Source organism: Ranitomeya imitator, chromosome 2 (genome assembly GCF_032444005.1).
Source record: "Ranitomeya imitator isolate aRanImi1 chromosome 2, aRanImi1.pri, whole genome shotgun sequence".
Taxonomy (NCBI): Eukaryota; Metazoa; Chordata; class Amphibia; order Anura; family Dendrobatidae; genus Ranitomeya; species Ranitomeya imitator.
Genome location: NC_091283.1, coordinates 690,228,261 through 690,247,121, shown reverse-complemented (window position 1 = coordinate 690,247,121; position 18,861 = coordinate 690,228,261). Strand labels below are relative to the sequence as shown.

General features: G+C 43.0%; 1 protein-coding gene across 3 annotated transcripts in view; it reads left to right on the top strand.

Annotated features, from left to right (window-relative positions):
* Positions 1 to 18,861, top strand: part of DLG5 (discs large MAGUK scaffold protein 5) — a 679,445-nt gene that overhangs the window by 143,219 nt on the left and 517,365 nt on the right. For 2 of the 3 annotated variants that reach the window (XM_069753072.1, XM_069753073.1), the window contains exon 2: positions 17,731 to 17,799. The exons of the other annotated variant lie outside the window; for it this stretch is intronic. In XM_069753072.1, coding sequence (XP_069609173.1) covers positions 17,731 to 17,799 — 69 coding nt within the window. The remainder of the gene's footprint in view (positions 1 to 17,730; positions 17,800 to 18,861) is intronic. 3 annotated transcript variants of the gene reach the window in all.

Below are 18,861 nucleotides of genomic sequence, written 5' to 3'. Positions count from 1 at the left end.
GAGCAGTTGTACAACCGCTGCGGAATCTGCAGAAAGAAGTGACATGCTGCGGAATGTAAACCGCTGCGTTTCCGTGCAGTTTTTCTGCAGCATGTGTACAGCGATTTTTGTTTCCCATAGGTTTACATTGAACTGTAAACTCATGGGAAACTGCTGCGGATCCGCAGAGTTTTCCGCAGTGTGTGCACATACCTTTAGAATTAGGCTATGTGCACACGGTGCGGATTTGGCTGCGGATCCGCAGCAGAGTTCCATCAGGTTTACAGTACCATGTAAACCTATGGAAAACCAAATCCGCTGTGCCCATGGTGCGGAAAATACCACACGGAAACGCTGCGTTGTATTTTCCGCAGCATTTCAATTCTTTGTGCGGATTCCGCAGCGTTTTACACCTGTTCCTCAATAGGAATCCGCAGGTGAAATCCGCACAAAAAACACTGGCAAGCCGCGGTAAATCCGCAGGTAAAACGCAGTGCCTTTTACCCGCGGATTTTTCAAAAATGGTGCTGAAAAATCTCATACGAATCCGCAACGTTGGCACATAGCCTTAGGTTTAGGGTTGGGTTGGAATTAGGGTTGTGGTTAGGGTTAGGGGTGTGTTGGGGTTAGGGTTGTGGTTAGGGGTGTGTTGGGGTTAGGGTTGTGGTTAGGGTTACGGCTACAGTTGGGATAAGGGTTAGGGGTGTGTTGGAGTTAGAATTGAGGGGTTTCCACTGTTTAGGCACATCAGGGGGTCTCCAAACGCAACATGGCGCCACCATTGATTCCAGCCAATCTTGTATTCAAAAAGTCAAATGGTGCTCCCTCACTTCCGAGCCCCGACGTGTGCCCAAACAGTGGTATACCCCCACATATGAGGTACCAGCATACTCAGGACAAACTGCGCAACAATTACTGGGGTCCAATTTCTCCTGTTACCCTTGAGAAAATAAAAAATTGGTTGCTAAAACATCATTTTTGAGGAAAGAAAAATGATTTTTATTTTCACGGCTCGGCGTTGTAAACGTCTGTGAAGCACTTGGGGGTTCAAAGTGCTCACCACATATCTAGATAAGTTCCTTGGGGGGTCTAGTTTACAAAATGGGGTCACTTGTGGGGGGTTTCTACTGTTTAGGCACACCAGGGGCTCTGCAAACGCAACGTGACGTCCGCAGACCATTCCTTCAAAGTCTGCATTTCAAAAGTCACTACTTCCCTTCTGAGCCCCAACGTGTGCCCAAACAGTGGTTTACCCCCACACATGGGGTATCAGCGTACTCAGGAGAAACTGGACAACAACTTTTTGGGTCCAATTTCTCCTGTAACCCTTGGGAAAATAAAAAATTCTGGGCTAAAAAATTATTTTTGAGGAAAGAAAACGTATTTGTTATTTTCACGGCTCTGCGTTATAAACTTCTGTAAAGCACTTGGGGGTTGAAAGTGCTCACCACATATTTAGATAAGCTCCTTTGGGGGTCTAGTTTCCAAAATGGGGTCACGTGTGGGGGGTTTCTACTGTTTAGGCACAACAGGGGCTCTGCAAACGCAACGTGACGCCCGCAGACCATTCCATCAAAGTCTGCATTTCAAAAGTCACTACTTCCCTTCTGAGCCCCGACGTGTGCCCAAACAGTGGTTTACCCCCACACATGGGGTATCAGCTTACTCAGGAGAAACTGGACAACAACTTTTGTGGTCCAATTTCTCCTGTAACCCTTGGGAAAATAAAAAATTCTGGGCTAAAAAATTATTTTTGAGGGAAGAAAACGTATTTATTATTTTCACGGCTCTGCGTTATAAACTTCTGTGAAGCACTTGGGGGTTGAAAGTGCTCACCACATATCTAGATAAGTTCATTTCGGGGTCTAGTTTCCAAAATGGGGTCACTTGTGAGGGGTTTCTACTGTTTAGCCACATCAGGGGCTCTGCAAACGCAACGTGATGCCCGCAGAGCATTCCATCAAAGTCTGCATTTCAAAACGTCACTACTTCACTTCCGAGCCCCAGCATGTGCCCAAACAGTGGTTTACTTCCACATATGGGGTATCAGCGTACTCAGGAGAAACTGGACAACAACTTTTGGGGTCAAATTTCTCCTGTTACCCTTGGGAAAATAAAAAATTGCGGGCTAAAAAATCATTTTTGAGAAAAGATTTTTTTTTTTTTTCATGGCTCTGCGTTATAAACTTCTGTGAAGCACTTGAGGGTTCAAAGTGCTCACCACACATCTAGATTAGTTCCTTTGGGAGTCTAGTTTCCAAAATGAGGTCATTTGTGGGGGATCTCCAATGTTTAGGCACACAGGGGCTCTCCAAACGCGACATGGTGTCCGCTAATGATTGGAGCTAATTTTCCATTTAAAAAGCCAAATGGTGTGCCTTCCCTTCTGAGCCCTGCCGTGCGCCTAAACAGTGGTTTACCCCTACATATGGGGTATCTGCGTACTCAGGACAAACTGGACAACAACATTTTTGGTCCAATTTCTCCTATTATGATTGGCAAAATAGGAAATTCCAGGCTAAAAAATCATTTTTGAGGAAAGAAAAAATATTTTTTATTTTCATGGCTCTGCGTTATAAACTTCTGTGAAGCACCTGGGGGTTTAAAGTGCTCAGTATGCATCTAGATAAGTTCCTTGGGGGGGTCTAGTTTCCAAAATGGGGTCACTTGTGGGGGAGCTCCAATGCATAGGCACACAGGGGCTCTCCAAACGCGACATGGTGTCCGCTAACAATTGGAGCTAATTTTCCATTCAAAAAGTCAAAAGGCGCGCCTTCCCTTTCGAGCCCTGCCGTGTGCCCAAAAAGTGGTTTCCCCCACATATGAGGTATCGGTGTACTCAGGAAAAATTGCCCAACTAATTTTAGGATCCATTTTATCCTATTGCCCATGTGAAAATGAAAAAATTGAGGCGAAAATAAATTGTTTGTGAAAAAAAAGTACTTTTTCATTTTTACGGATCAATTTGGGAATCACCTGAGGGTTTAAAGTGCTCACTAGGCATCTAGATAAGTTCCTTGGCGGGTCCAGTTTCCAAAATGGGGTCACTTGTGGGGGAGCTCCAATGTTTAGGCACACAGGGTCTCTCCAAACGCGACATGGTGTCCGCTAACGATGGAGATAATTTTTCATTCAAAAAGTCAAATTGCGCTCCTTCCCTTCCGAGCCTTACCATGTGCCCAAACAGTGGTTTACCCCCACATGTGAGGTATCGGTGTACTCAGGAGAAATTGCCCAACAAATTTTAGGATCCATTTTATCCTGTTGCCCATGTGAAAATGAAAAAATTGAGGCTAAAAGAATTTTTTTTGTGAAAAAAAAGTACTTTTTCATTTTTACGGATCAATTTGTGAAGCACCTGGGGGTTTAAAGGGCTCATTATGCATCTAGATAAGTTCCTTGGGGCGTCTAGTTTCCAAAATGGGGTCACTTGTGGGGGAGCTCCAATTTTTAGGCACACGGGGGCTCTCCAAATGTGACATGGTGTCCGCTAAAGAGTGCAGCCAATTTTTCATTCAAAAAGTCAAATGGCGCTCCTTCCCTTCCAAGCCCTGCCGTGCGCCCAAACAGTGGTTTACCCCCACATATGAGGTATCAGCGTACTCAGGACAAATTGGACAACAACTTTCGTGGTTCAGTTTCTCCTTTTACCATTGGGAAAATAAAAAAATTGTTGCTGAAAGATCATTTTTGTGACTAAAAAGTTAAATGTTCATTTTTTCCTTCCATGTTGCTTCTGCTGCTGTGAAGCACCTAAAGGGTTAATAAACTTCTGGAATGTGGTTTTGTGCACCTTGAGGGGTGCAGTTTTTAGAATGGTGTCACTTTTGGGTATTTTCAGCCATATAGACCCCTCAAACTGACTTCAAATGTGAGGTGGTCCCTAAAAAAATGGTTTTGTAAATTTCGTTGTAAAAATGAGAAATCGCTGGTCAAATTTTAACCCTTATAACTTCCTAGCAAAAAAAAATTTTGTTTCCAAAATTGTGCTGATGTAAAGTAGACGTGTGGGAAATGTTATTTATTAACTATTTTGTGTCACATAACTCTCTTGTTTAACAGAATAAAAATTCAAAATGTGAAAATTGCGAAATTTTCAAAATTTTCGCCAAATTTCCGTTTTTATCACAAATAAACACAGAATTTATTGACCTAAATTTACCACTAACATGAAGCCCAATATGTCACGAAAAAACAATCTCAGAACCGCTAGGATCCATTGAAGCGTTCCTGAGTTATTACCTCATAAAGGGACACTGGTCAGAATTGCAAAAAACGGCAAGGTCTTTAAGGTCAAAATAGGCTGGGTCATGAAGGGGTTAAGGACTGCATCGAACCAGGGAGTATACTGTTGGTTTATTGATTTATTTTTTTCAGAAGATCATGGCTTCGCTTGGATTACCAGTGTAAAGATGGAAAAACTGAGTGGTGTTTTATTTAATTTAAATACTTTATTCTGCATGTGTGTGTGTTTTATTAACCCTTTACCAGCTATAGGATTAGTAATGGATAGGTATCTTATTGACACCTCTCCATTACTAAGCCGGCTTAATGTCATCTTACAATTCAAAGGTGGCATTAACCCCTTATTACCCCATATGCCACCTCTACAGGGCAGTGGGAAGAGAGAGGCTAAGCGCCGGAATTGGCACATCTTACAGATGCACCATTTCTGGGGCAGCTGGGGGCTGGTATTTGTAGCCAGAGGGGGGAAATAACCATGGCCCCTCTCTAGGCTATGAATATCAGCCCCCAGCCGTCTGCACAGCCTTTCTGGCTATAAATTATTGGGGGACCCCACATCATTTTTTGTGGGGGGTCCCCCTATTTTAATAACCAGTAAAGACTATACAGTTGCAGATTGATATTCATAGCCTGGGAAGCTCCATGGATGTTAACCCCTCCCAGGCTACAAACATCGACCCCTAGTTGCTGGCTTTCCCTCTCTGGCGCAGAAAATTGTGCAGGCGCCCATTTTAAATTTTTTTTTTTAAAAAAATTAAACAGATATTGCATTTAAGGCCGGGGTCACACTTGCGAAAAAGTTGCACGAGTCTCGCACCTCAATCCCCGGCACTGCTGGCGGCACTCGGAGCGGCACGTTCAGCTGCATAGAAATACATGCAGCCCCACACTCTGGTCCCGAGTGTCTGCGGCAGTGGCGGGTATTGATGCGAGTTTCTCACATGTGTGATCCCAGCCTTATTCTTTATGTACCATTTTATTATGTTTATTACTAAACATCAGGCTTGGTATTATCTATAGATATATCTATAGATCTATTGTATCTATTGATATATCTTTCTAGCTGTCTATAGATCTATCTATTGTGAGATTGCGCTCCCTAAGTGGGTTTGGGAACACTCGCTTGGCAAGGGGATTTAAAGCACTCAGGCACGGTTCCTCACATAACAGTCTATTTGGTTTATTTAGGCATCATAAACCACATAACGTAAAGTCCATTTCGTTACATGTAACTTACATCCACGAACATATGATGACCAGCAGTCTGTTCATGTAGCACATAAACCTCTCTGCCGTATGTTACAACCCCCTTGTCTGAGGTTACCATCCAGGAGCTCCATTCCTCACGCTGACTCCTTGTCAGTCCTGGCTTCGCCAACACAGAAGCCATCCCAGGTACTGCAAGTACATGGTCTCTCCACGTGCTCTTCAGGAAGTCTCCACTCGCTGGAACTTCCAACACAGACCTGACCTTTTTCAGGACGTACAACACAGACCATTCAATGGTCACATGTACCTGTAACCCCTCCCCTGGATGGGAGGTGTGTGTGGTTGACCAGACCTGCCCAGCTCTCCGACCAACCCTGCAAGCCTCCCTTTTCTACTATACAAATACTTGCGGGACTACAGGTCTCAGAATAACAATATTATTTCAGGCTTACAGGGCATACTCCTTCTGCGACACATACCGGCCATTTACAATCACGCCAGACACAGTTTCATTATCACCATTACAGATACACCTTCATGCGTATCCTGAGGAGCACATACAGAGCCCCCTGTCTGTAAACATGGGTCACTGCACCACACTATTTATCGATAGATATAGCGATACATAGATCTAGCGATAGATAGATGATAGATAATAGATAGATAGATACCATAGATCTATAGATAGATAAATTTAGATTTATCTATCTAACTATTATCTATCTGTCTATCTATCTATATCTATATCTATCATCTATCTATTGTCTATCATCTATCTATTATCTATTTATAGATGTATCTATCTATCTGTGTGTGTAAACATTATTCTTCAATGGAGTATGTAAAAGAAGAGGTTGGGCAAGGAAATTACATCACAATTCTTTTTTTTTGTATATCTTTATTTAGCTTACAAAAACACACAAATCCGCATTAAAAAAACACAAAAGTGCAATAAAAAAAAAAAAAGCAGAGAAAATGCAGAAAAAAAACGCAGGTGACCTGAGAGTGACCTCAGACGCAGATTTTACCTGTGTCAAATCCTGAGCAAATACTGAGCCATTCCTGACTGTGGAAACATACCCTAAAGTGTGTTTCCACGGTCCGATAACTGCAGACCCGTGTAAACAGACATGCGGTGCGTCTTTCCAGAATGCAGCATGTCTGTTTACATGCGGCGACGCTCCGTTGCTGCACCGTAAATTTACCATAAACTATCATTAGATGCAGTAAAACCGCATCTAATGATTAGTCACATGCATAGTAACTGCGTAAACGCACAGCTTACTACGCATGTCTCTTAATTTAAATAAGGTCTTACCTGTCACACCGCCAGAAGTCCGCGTCCACTGCAGTTCTCACGATAACTTAGCTTACCGCGAGAACTGCCGTGCACGTGACCGGGGGTTATCTCTGGTCACTAGACTGGTTCTCACAATCAGCTGATTGTGAGAACACTGCAGTGTAGGTGATGGCTCGAGAGTTATCTCCGACGGTCATCTACAAGCTCTGCTATGTCTGGATGTAAGGCATCCAGATGTAGCAGAGCTGGACTCGTCGTGGGACACTCGTTATTAAATGGACTATGTCGGACACAGGGAGTATACAGTTGTTTTTTTATTTTTTTCCAGGAGAACAAGGGCGTCGCAGGAATGAGCGTACAATAAAGATGTCAAAACTGTGTGGTGTTTTATTTCATTAAAATACTTTGTTCTGCATGTGTGTGTTTTATTAACCCTTTACCAACTATAGGATTAGTAATGGTAGTTATCTTATTGATGCCTCTCCATAACTAAGTCGGCTTAATGTCACCTCATTACCCCATATGCCACCACTACAGAGCAGTGGGAAGAGAGAGGATAAGCGCTGGAATTGACGCATACAGATGCCCCATTTCTGGGGTGGCTGGGAGCTGGTATTTGTAGTCGGAGGGGGGGGGGGGGGGGGGGGCAATATCCATGGTCCCATCCCAGGCTATGCATATCAGCCCGCAGCTATCTGCATAGCCTTTCTGGTTATAAATTATAGGGGGACCCTACGTCATTTTTTTGGGGGGTCCCCCAATTTTAATAGCCAGCTAAGGCTAAATATACAGCTGCGGGACGTTTTGCGCTCGTGGTGCTGTTAAAAAACGGACATGTGCGCGTATTTTGCCCACAGACACACTACGTGGAAACATTGACATGTGCACAGACCCATACACTTGAATGGGTCTATGTGTGTAAGTGTCTCCGATTCGTGTAAAAACTGTCACCACATGTACCGGACACATTGATGTGTGAAAGAGGCTTTAACTCTGATGACACTGATAAAAAACAATAATGAAACTCAGACCATGTTTTGCTTACGAGAAAAATCACTGACGTGTGAAGGCGCCGGGGTTCAGAAGATTTGTAGCTTTTCTAAAAACAGCTCCAAGACTTAGGCTATGTTTACACTTTGCGTTTTTGCTGCTTTTTTTTCCCGCATTCAAAACCTGCTCTCTTGATAGTAAAGAAGTAGTTTCAAAAAGCAGGTTTTGCTGAATTTTTTGCTGGATTTTTTGGTTTGTATTTTTTTGTTTTTTTGCTGCATTTTTATTGCCTCTTGTGCATGCTGATAAAGTTTACTGTCCCCCCAAAAAGATTATGCAACTTCTTTAAGGTTTTGGTACCAAAAACACAGCAAAACCTGATACATGCGTTTTTTGCTGCATTTTTGCACTCAGTGCTTTCTATGGGTGAAAAAACACTGCTAAATTGTTGAAAGAAGTGACATGCTGCAGTTTGCAAAAATGCAGCAGTTTTCCTAATCGGTCAGGAAAAAAAAAACCTGTGTGTATGACATTTCTGAAAACGCAGCTTAGAATTTGCAACAAAAATGCAGAAAAAAAAGCAGCGAAAACGCCAATGCTATTACCCCACTTGCCACTGCACCAATGCAAGTGGGAAGAGTGGAGGCCAAGCTCCACAATTGGTTCATCCAATAGATGTGCTATTTCTTGGGGGGCTGAGGGCTGATGTTCTTAGTCTGGGAGGGGGCCATTATCCATGTTGCCTTCCTAGGCTTTTAATAACAGCCCACAGCTGTCTGCCTAGCTGTTGCTGGTAATTAATAATAGGAGGGACCCCACATCATTTTTTTTTGGGGGGGGGGGGGGAGGGGCAGGGGTCACGCCTTGTTAATAACCAGTAAAGGCTAAGTAGACAGCTGTGAGGTGATATTAATAGCCTGGGAAGCTCCATGTTTATTATCCCGTTCCCAGATTATAAACACTAGCCCCCAACTGTCAGCTTTCACTCAACTGATAAAACATGAGGGATCCCATGCCATTTTTTAAAATTCTATCTACAGTCATGGCCAAAAGTATTGACACCCCTGCAATTCTGTCAGATAAGACTCAGTTTTTTCCTGAAAATGATTGCAAACACAAATTATCTTCATTTAATTTGTCTTAAATTAAAAAACACAAAAGAGAATGAAGCAAAAAGCAAAACATTGATCATTTCACACAAAACTCCAAAAATGGGCCAGACAAAAGTATTGGCATCCTCAGCCGAATACTTGGTTGCACAACCTTTAGCCAAAATAACTGCGACCAACCGCTTCCGGTAACCATCAATAAGTTTCTTCCAATGCTCTGCTGGAATTTTAGACCATTCTTCTTTGGCAAACTTCTCCATGTCCCTAATATGTGAAAGGTGCCTTCTCCAAACTGCCATTTTTAGATCTCTCCACAGGTGTTCTATGGGATTCAGGTCTGAACTAACTGCTGGCCACCTTAGAAGTCTCCAGTGCTTTCTCTCAAACCATTTTGTAGTGCTTTTTGAAGTGTGTTTTGGGTCATTGTCCTGCTGGAAGACCCAAGACCTCTGAGGGAGACCCTGCTTTCTCACACTGGGCCCTACATTATGCTGCAAAATTTGTTGGTAGTCTTCAGACTTCATATTGCCATGCACACGGTCAAGCAGTCCAGTGCCAGAGGCAGCAAAGCAACCCCAAAACATCAGAGAACCTCCGCCATGTTTGACTGTAGGGACCGTGTTCTTTTCTTTGAATGCCTCTTTTTTTCTCCTGTAAACTCTATGTTGATGCCTTTGCCCAAAAAGCTCTACTTTTGTCTTATCTGACCAGAGAACATTCTTCCAAAACGTTTTAGGCTTTTTCAGGTAAGTTTTGGCAAACTCCAGCCTGGCTTTTTTATGTCTCGGGGTAAGAAGTGTGGTCTTCCTGGGTCTCCTACCATACAGTCCCTTTTCATTCAGATGCCGATGGATAGTACGGATTGACACTGTTGTACCCTCGGACTGCAGGGCAGCTTGAACTTCTTTGGATGTTAGTCGAGGTTCTTTATCCAACATCTGCACAATCTTGTGTTGAAATCTCTTGTCAATTTTTCTTTTCCGTCCACATCTAGGGAGGTTAGCCACAGTGCCATGGGCTTTAAACTTCTTGATGACACTGCGCACAGTAGACACAGGAACATTCAGGTCTTTGGAGATGGACTTGTAGCCTTGAGATTGCTCATGCTTCCTCACAATTTGGTTTCTCAAGTCCTCAGACAGTTCTTTGGTCTTCTTTCTTTTCTCCATGCTCAATGTGGTATACACAAGGACACAGGACAGAGGTTGAGTCAACTTTAATCCATGTCAACTGGCTGCAAGTGTGATTTAGTCATTGCCAACACCTGTTAGGTACCACTGGTAAGTTACAGGTGCTGTTAATTACACAAATTAGGGAAGCATCACATAATTTTTCGAATGGTGCCAATACTTTTGTCCACCCCCTTTTTTAAGTTTGGTGTGGAATTATATCCAATTTGGCTTTAGGACAATTCTTTTTGTATTTTTTTCATTTAAGACAAATTAAATGAAGATAAAAATACCAAAGAATTTGTGATTGCAATCATTTTCAGGAAGGAACTGAGTATTATCTGACAGAATTGCAGGGGTGTTAATACTTTTGGCCATGACTGTATATATCTATTCTATTCTGACGGTTCGTGCTATGACTTTACTGTACTTTGCTGATAAAATGCTGGGTTTCCTATGAGACGGGTGGGTAAAAATCACACGACACACACACATGGTCTGTGTGATTTTTTTTCTATCACCCATTGGCTTGCATTGCAGAGTCTCGTCCGATATATGCGGCCACTCGCAGCATGCTGTCAGTTTTTTTTCTCAGCCTGATCTGCGCTGAGAAAAAATTATCACAGGTGAACACTGAATCACTAATAACACAAGTCCCCATGCAATCTGATTTTTTTAATCAGATTTCACTCATCTGTTTTAACCCCTTCAAGACCTTGCCCTTTTCCGTTTTTGCGTTCTCGTTTTCGCTCCCCTCCTTCCCAGAGCCAAAACTTTTTTATTTTTCCGTCAATATGGCCATGTGAGGGCTTGTTTTTTGCGGGACAAGTTGCACTTTTGAATGACATCATTGGTTTTAGCCTGTCTTGTACTAGAAAACGGGAAAAAAATTCTAGTTGCGGTGAAATTGCAAAAAAAGTGCAATCCCACACATTTTTTGTTTGGCTTTATTGCTAGGTTCACTAAATGCTAAAACTGACCTGACATTTTGATTCTCCAGGTCAGTACGAGTTCATAGACACCAAACATGTCTAGGTTACATTTTATCTTAAGTGGTAAAAAAAATTGCAAACTTTGCGAAAAAAATGGCGCAATTTTCCAATACCCATAGCGTCTCCATTTTTCGTGATCTGGGGTCAGGTGAGGGCTTATTTTTTGCGTGCCGAGCTGACATTTTTAATGATACCATTTTGCTGCAGATAGTTCTTCGGATCGCCCGTTATTGCATTTTAACCCATTAATCCCATATGACGTACTATCCTGTCGAGGTGACCTGGGACTTAATTCCCAGTGACGAGATAGTACGTCATATGCAATCAGCCGATCGCGGCCAGGTGTCAGCTGACTATCGCAACTGACATCCGGCACTATGTACCAGGAGCGGTCAAGGACCGCCCATAGCACACTAAACCCCGGTACACTGCGATCAAACATGATCGCAGCATTCCGGGGGCCTAGGGAAGCATCGCGCAGGGAGGAGGCTCTGTGCTTCCCTGAGACCCTCGGTACACGGCGATGTGCTCACCTTGTACCGAGCGTCTCCTCCCTGCAGGCCTCGGATCCAAAATGGCCGCGGGACTACTTCTGGGTCCTGCATGGAGGTGGCTTACAAGCGCCTGCTTTATTATCATACCGCCGAACAAAAAGTGAAATAACACACGATCAAAAAGGCGGATATAAATAACCTTGGTACAGCTGAAAACCTCATCTTCTCCCGCAAAAAAACGAGCCGCCATGCAGCATCATCAGCGAAAAAATAAAAAAGTCATAGTCCTCAGAATAAAGCGATGCAAAAATAATTATTTTTTCTATAAAATAGTTTTTATCGTATAAATGCACCAAAACATAAAAAATGATATAAATGAGGTATCGCTGTAATCGTACTGACCCAAAGAATAAACCTGCTTTATCAATTTTACCAAACATGGAATGGTATAAACGCACCCCACAAAAGAATTTCATGAAAAGCTGGTTTTTGGTCATTCTGCCTCACAAAAATTGGAATAAAAAGCGATCAAAAAATGTCACGTGCCTGAAAATGGTACCAATAAAACGTCAACTCGTCCCACAGAAAACAAGACCTTACATAACTCTGTGGACCAAAATATGGAAAAATTATAACTCTCAAAATGTGGAGACGCAAAAACTTTTTCTTGCAATAAAAAGCGTCTTTTAGTGTGTGACAGCTGCCAATCATAAAAATCCACTAAAAAACCCGCTATAAAAGTAAATCAAACCCCCTTCATCACCCCCTTAGTTAGGGAAAAATAATAAAATTTAAAAAATTTATTTATTTACATTTTCCCATTAGGGTTAGGGCTAAGGCTAGGGTTAGGGCTAGGGTTAGGGCTAGGATTAGGGTTAGGGCTATGGTTAGGGCTAGGGTTAGGGCTAAGGTTAGGGTTGGGGTTAGGGTTGGGGTTAGGGTTAGGATTGAGGCTAGGGTTAGGGCTAGAGTTAGGGTTGGGGCTAAAGTTAGGGTTAGGGTTGGGGCTAAAGTTAGGGCTGTGGCTAACGTTAGGTTAGGGTTGGGGCTAAAGTTAGGGTTAGGGTTGGGGCTAAAGTTAGGGCTACAGTTAGGGTTGGGGCTAAAGTTAGGGTTGGGGCTAAAGTTAGGGTTAGGGTTGGGACTAAAGTTAGGGTTACGGTTGTGGCTAAAGTTAGGGTTGGGGCTAAAGTTAGAGTTAGGGCTACAGTTAGGGTTAAGGTTTGGATTACATTTACGGTTGGGATTAGGGTTAGGGGTGTGTCAGGGTTAGGGGTGTGGTTAGGGTTATGGTTGGGATTAGGGTTAGGGGTGTGTTGGAGTTAGGGGTGTGGTTAGGGTTGGGATTAGGGTTAGTGATGTGGTTGGGGTTAGGGGTATGGTTGGGATTAGGGTTAGGAGTGTGTTTGGGTTAGGGTTTCAGTTACAATTGGGGGTTTCCACTGTTTAGGCACATCAGGGATCTCCAAACGCGACATGGCGTCTGATCTCAATTCTAGCCAATTCTGCGTTGAAAAAGTAAAACAGTGCTCCTTCCCTTCCGAGCGGTCCCGTGCGCCCAAACAGGGGTTTACCCCAATATATGGGGTACTAGCGTACTCAAGACAAATTGAACAACAACTTTTGGGGTCCAATTTCTCTTGTTACCCTTGGGAAAATAAAAATTTGGGGGGCTAAAAAAACATTTTTGTGGAAAATTTTTTTTTTTTTCACGGCTCTGCGTTATTAACTGTAGTGAAACACTTGGGGGTACAAAGTTCTCACAACACATCTAGATAAGTTCCTTGGGGGGTCTAGTTTCCAATATGGGGTCACTTGTGGGGGGTTTCTACAGTTTAGGTACATCAGGGGCTCTGCAAATGCAGTGTGACGCCTGCAGACCAATCCATCTAAGTCTGCATTCCAAATGGCGCTCTTTCCCTTTCGAGCTCTGCCATGCGCCCAAACGGTGGTTCCCCCCCACATATGGTGTATCATCATACTCAGGACAAATTGGACAACAACTTGTGGGGTCCAATTTCTCCTGTTACCCTCGGGAAAATACAAAACTGGGGGCTAAAAAATAATTTATGTGGGAAAAAATTTGTTTTATTTTTACGGCTCTGCATTATAAACTTCTGTGAAGCCCTTGGTGGGTCAAAGTGCTCAACACACATCCAGATAAGTTCCTTAGGGGGTCTACTTTCCAAAATGGTGTCACTTGTGGGGGGTTTCAATGTTTAGGCACATCAGTGGCTCTCCAAACGCAACATGGCGTCCCGTCTCAATTCCTGTCAATTTTGCATTGAAAAGTCAAACGGCGCTCCTTACCTTCCGAGCTCTCCCATGCGCCCAAACAGTGGTTTACCGCCAAATATGGGGTATCAGCGTACTCAGGACAAATTGGACAACAACTTTTGGGGTCCAATTTCTTCTCTTACCCTTGGGAAAATAAAAACTTGGGGGCAAAAAGATGATTTTTGTGAAAAAATATGATTTTTTATTTTTATGGTTCTGCATTATAAATTTCTGTGAAGCACTTGGTGGGTCAAAGTGTTCACCACACCTCTAGATAAGTTCCTTAGGGGGTCTACTTTCCAAAATGGTGTCACTTGTGGGGGTTTCCACTGTTTAGGCAGATCAGGGGCTCTCCAAACGCAACATGGCGTCCCATCTCAATTCCTGTCAATTTTGCATTGAAAAGTCAAACTGCCCTCCTTCCCTTCCGAGCTCTGTCATGCGCCCAAACAGTGGTTTACCCCCACATATGGGATTTCGGCGCACTCAGGAGAAATTGTACAAGAACTTTTGGGGTCCATTTTCTCCTGTTACCCTTGGTAAAATAAAACAAATGGGAGCTGAGGTAAATTTTTTGTGGAAAAAAAAGTTAAATGTTCATTTTTATTTAAACATTCCAAAAATTCCTGTGAAACACCTGACGGGTTAATAAACTTCTTGAATGTGGTTTTGAGCACCTTGAGGGGTGCAGTTTTTAGAATGGTGTCACACTTGGGCATTTTCTATCATATAGACTCCTCAAAATGACTTCAAATGAGATGTTGTCCCTAAAAAAAAAATGGTTTTGTAAAAATGAGAAATTGCTGGTCAACTTTTAACCCTTATAACTCCCTAACAAAAAAAAATTTTGGTTCCAAAATTGTGCTGATGTAAAGTAGACATGTGGGATATGTTACTTATTAAGTATTTTGTGTGACATATCTCTGTGATTTAATTGCATAAAAATTCAAAGTTGTAAAATTGTGAAATTCTCAAAATTTTCGCCAAATTTCCGTTTTTTTCACAAACGCAGGTAATATCAAAGAAATTTTACCACTATCACGAATGTCGCGGCGACCAAAAAAACGTAATTCTGGCATTTCTAATTTTTTTCTCGCTACGCTGTTTAGCAATCAGGTTAATGCATTTTTTTTTTATTGATCGGGAGATTGTGAACTCGGCGATACCAAAAATGTGTAGGTTTTATTTTTTTTTAATTGTTTTATTTTGAATGGGGCGAAAGGTGGTGATTTAAACTTTTATATTTTTATATTTTTTTTTCATATTTTTTTAAACTTTTTTTTTTTTTTTTTTACTTTTGCCATGCTTCAATAGCCTCCATGGGAGGCTAGAAGCTGGCATAGCCTGATCGGCTCTGCTACATAGCAGCTATCATCAGATCGCTCCTATGTAGCTGAATTTCAGGCTTGCTATTAGTGCCGACCCCAGGGTGGCGCTCACAGCAAGCCGGCATCAGCAACCATAGAGGTCTCAAGGAGACCTCTGGTTGCTATGCCGACGCATCGCTGACCCGCCTCCGATCATGTCTTATTGACACCTCTCCATTATTAACCAGGCTTAATGTCACCTTACTTTAGCAAGGTGACTTTAACTCTTTATTACCCCATATACCACCGCTATAGGGGAGTGGGAAGAGAGAGGCTAAATGCCAGAATAGGGGCATCTTATAGATGTGCCTTTTCTGGGGTAGCTGGGGGCAGATGTTTTTAGCGAAGAGGGTGGCCAATAACCATGGTCCCTCTCTAGGCTATTAATATCTGCCGTCAGTCACAGGCTTTCCCACTCTGGCGGAAAAAATTGCACTGGAGCACACACCAGTTTTTTCCATGATTTAACCCTATATTTTAACACCTAGAGCTCCCAAATTTTGCACACATACACTTCTAACATTAGTAGTGAGGAATATGCAAAAAAAAGGGATATGTATGTAAACCATGTCTCATATCCTTATGGGTTTGATAAGGAGATAGCAAAAGCCGGCAATTGATTTACCGGCTTTTCTGGTATATAGCTCTGTATTAAATATAAATATATATACCATATATACTCGAGTATAAGCCGACCCGAGTATAAGCCGACCCCCTAATTTTGCCACAAAAAACTGGGAAAACTTATTGACTCGAGTATAAGCCTAGGGTGGAAATGCAGCATTTATCGGTGAATTTCAAAAATAAAAATAGATCATTATTTCCCCATAGCTGTGCCATATAGTGCTCTGCACCGTTCATTATTTCCCCATAGCTGTGCCATATAGTGCTCTGCACCGTTCATATTGCCCCATATCTGTGCCATATAGTGCTCTGCACCGTTCATATTGCCCCATATCTGTGCCCCATATATGCTCTGCACCGTTCATATTGCCCCATATCTGTGCCCCATATATGCTCTGCACCGTTCATATTTCCCCATATCTGTGCCCCATATATGCTCTGCACCGTTCATATTGCCCCATATCTGTGCCCCATATAGTGCTCTGCACCGTTCATATTGCCCCATATCTGTGCCCCATATAGTGCTCTGCACCGTTCATATTGCCCCATATCTGTGCCCCATATAGTGCTCTGCACCGTTCATTATTTCCCCATAGCTGTGCCCTATATAGTGCTCTGCACCATTCATATTTCCCCATAGATGCTCCACATAAATCTGTGCTGCTGCTGCAATAAAAAAAAAAAAACCATACTCACCTCTCTTGCTTGCAGCTCCCGGCGTCCAGTCCCGGCGTCTCTCCGCTCTGACTGATCAGGCAGAGGGCGCCGCGCACACTATATGTGTCATTGCGCCCTCTGACCTGAACAGTCAGAGCGCAGATAGACGCCGGGAAGACAGAGCGGCGCCCGGCGGCTGGAACGTGGACAGGTGAATATGACATACTTACCTAGTCCCAGCGATCCTGGCGCTCCCCGCCTGTCACACGGTCTTCTGTGCTGCAGCCTCTTCCTCTATCAGCGGTCACCGGCACCGCTGATTAGAGAAATGAATAGGTGGCTCCACCCCTATGGGAGGTGGAGCCGCATATTCATTTCTCTAATGAGCGGTCCCACGTGACCGCTGAAGAGGGGAAGAAGCTGCAGCACAGAAGACTGTGGGACGGCAGGGGGAGCGCCAGGATCGCTGGGACTAGGTAAGTATACCTCAGCGCCCTCACCCCCTCACCCGCCGACCCCACTGCTACCGTGACTCGAGTATAAGCCGAGAGGGGCACTTTCAGCCCAAAAATTTGGGCTGAAAATCTCGGCTTATACTCGAGTATATACGGTATATATGTGTCTCACTGACATATATATGTACATATATATGTATATGTATACTGTATATATGTTTTCACAAGTATTTGAGCCCATCGATCTATTCTATGCCCATTTTGCAAGCCTGCGAGAAAATCTCGCTGTACGGATGCCATACGGATGACACACAGATAATTTTTTGAAAAAAAATCGCATCCTTGCGTTGAACACGGATCACTGTTCAGAAACTTTTCTGCATATTACTCCTGTAAAAAACGGACCGTATTTCCCTACGCTAAGTGTGACGCCGGTCTAAAGAGAGTTTTTTCTCTGAAAAACATGGATCGCATTTGTACACAAAAATCTGATGTGTGGAGGAAACGTTATTTAAAGACATAGGATGTAATAGAATAGAATTTTATATTTGACAAATTAGGATGACTTTAGTGGAGGGGCAAGGGGCTTTAAAACATGTTAAAACATACCACTCATGCCCCTGTAGAAAATATTATGATAAATGGCACCTAGTGAAATTAGTTGACAATCGTTTCAGTACATGGTCGCGTCCATTTTTGCCACCTCTTTTCAGTATTGCTCTTATCTCTGGCTTGGCTTCCAAACCAAAACCAATTACAGCTATCTAATGTCAGCCTTGCTTCTGATTTGTATAGCCAATTGCCCAATACCAGTAATGCCTGACTCTTCGTCACTAATTGTTATTTCTTATTCTTTGCAACAGGCTCCACATACAGTGTCCTCACCACCATGCCTTCAGACTCAGAAAGCAGTGGCTCTCTCAGTAGTGTTGGTAAGACAGTTTTTTTATGTTTACATAATTGTGTTGTTTATTTTGAAATATAATGATAGCATAAGAAAAAATCTGATTTCTGATGGTATAGATTTAGTGTGTACCTCCTGTTGGATTAAGGTAGAATTTGTGCTAAAATGCCTACAAGTTGGAGGTCTCATATGACCCTGAGAACTGTGCAATCTATGCACCTTCTGTAAGTCTAGGGATGTCTGTAGCCAAGAGCCTCATTGGGTAGACATTATTCATACCAGAGAAAACTTGAAATAGCTTCTAGTCTGAGCTGAACTACTGCCAAGTTCTGACAACATTTCTGTTAGCTAATCGGGTACGGACTGGGGCTGAAATTCAGCCCTGGCATTTGAAATCACACAGGCCCATGCTGTCCCCATCCCCAAGCACCAAATGGGAATATATTACTAATATTACCCTGGATAGAGGAAAGCAAGATTTACTACAAGACCAATATTTCTAATGATATCCATTACCTGCTGGGGTAAGTGACTGAGTCAGCGACTTTGTGCTCCATCACAACTCTTAACAGTATGGGTGCCTTGAGAACACTGATTCTACTAACAACATAGCAGACAAGGTAGCCCATGACCAGACAGGCCCTTCTGGCATTTGCAACTATATAGTCAAGAAACTATTAGTAAAATCTGTCACTAGATTAAAGAATCTGTGCATACTAGCTTAACACCTTCATGACCAGGGGCTTGGAACAGTTTTCACACTTATACAAAACCTGAATTAAATAGAATTTTCATTTTATCTTCCCATATATATTTTTAGAAAATAGACACCTTGCACGTTGTCAAAGGGGTAATCTATATACATAATTGTCTAAGGGGTACTTCTTTCTTTCTGTCCTCAACTTCCGTAACGGAAATCCCGCGTCGCTGATTGGTCTCGGCAGCTGCCTGTCATGGGACGGGAACAGTCCGATTAGTCCCTCCCCTACAGTCACAGTGCCCGCCGCCCGCTCCATACTCCCCGCAGTCAGTGTCCCCGGCGCCCGCTCCATACTCCCCGCAGTCAGACAGAATTCTATCACATTGCATA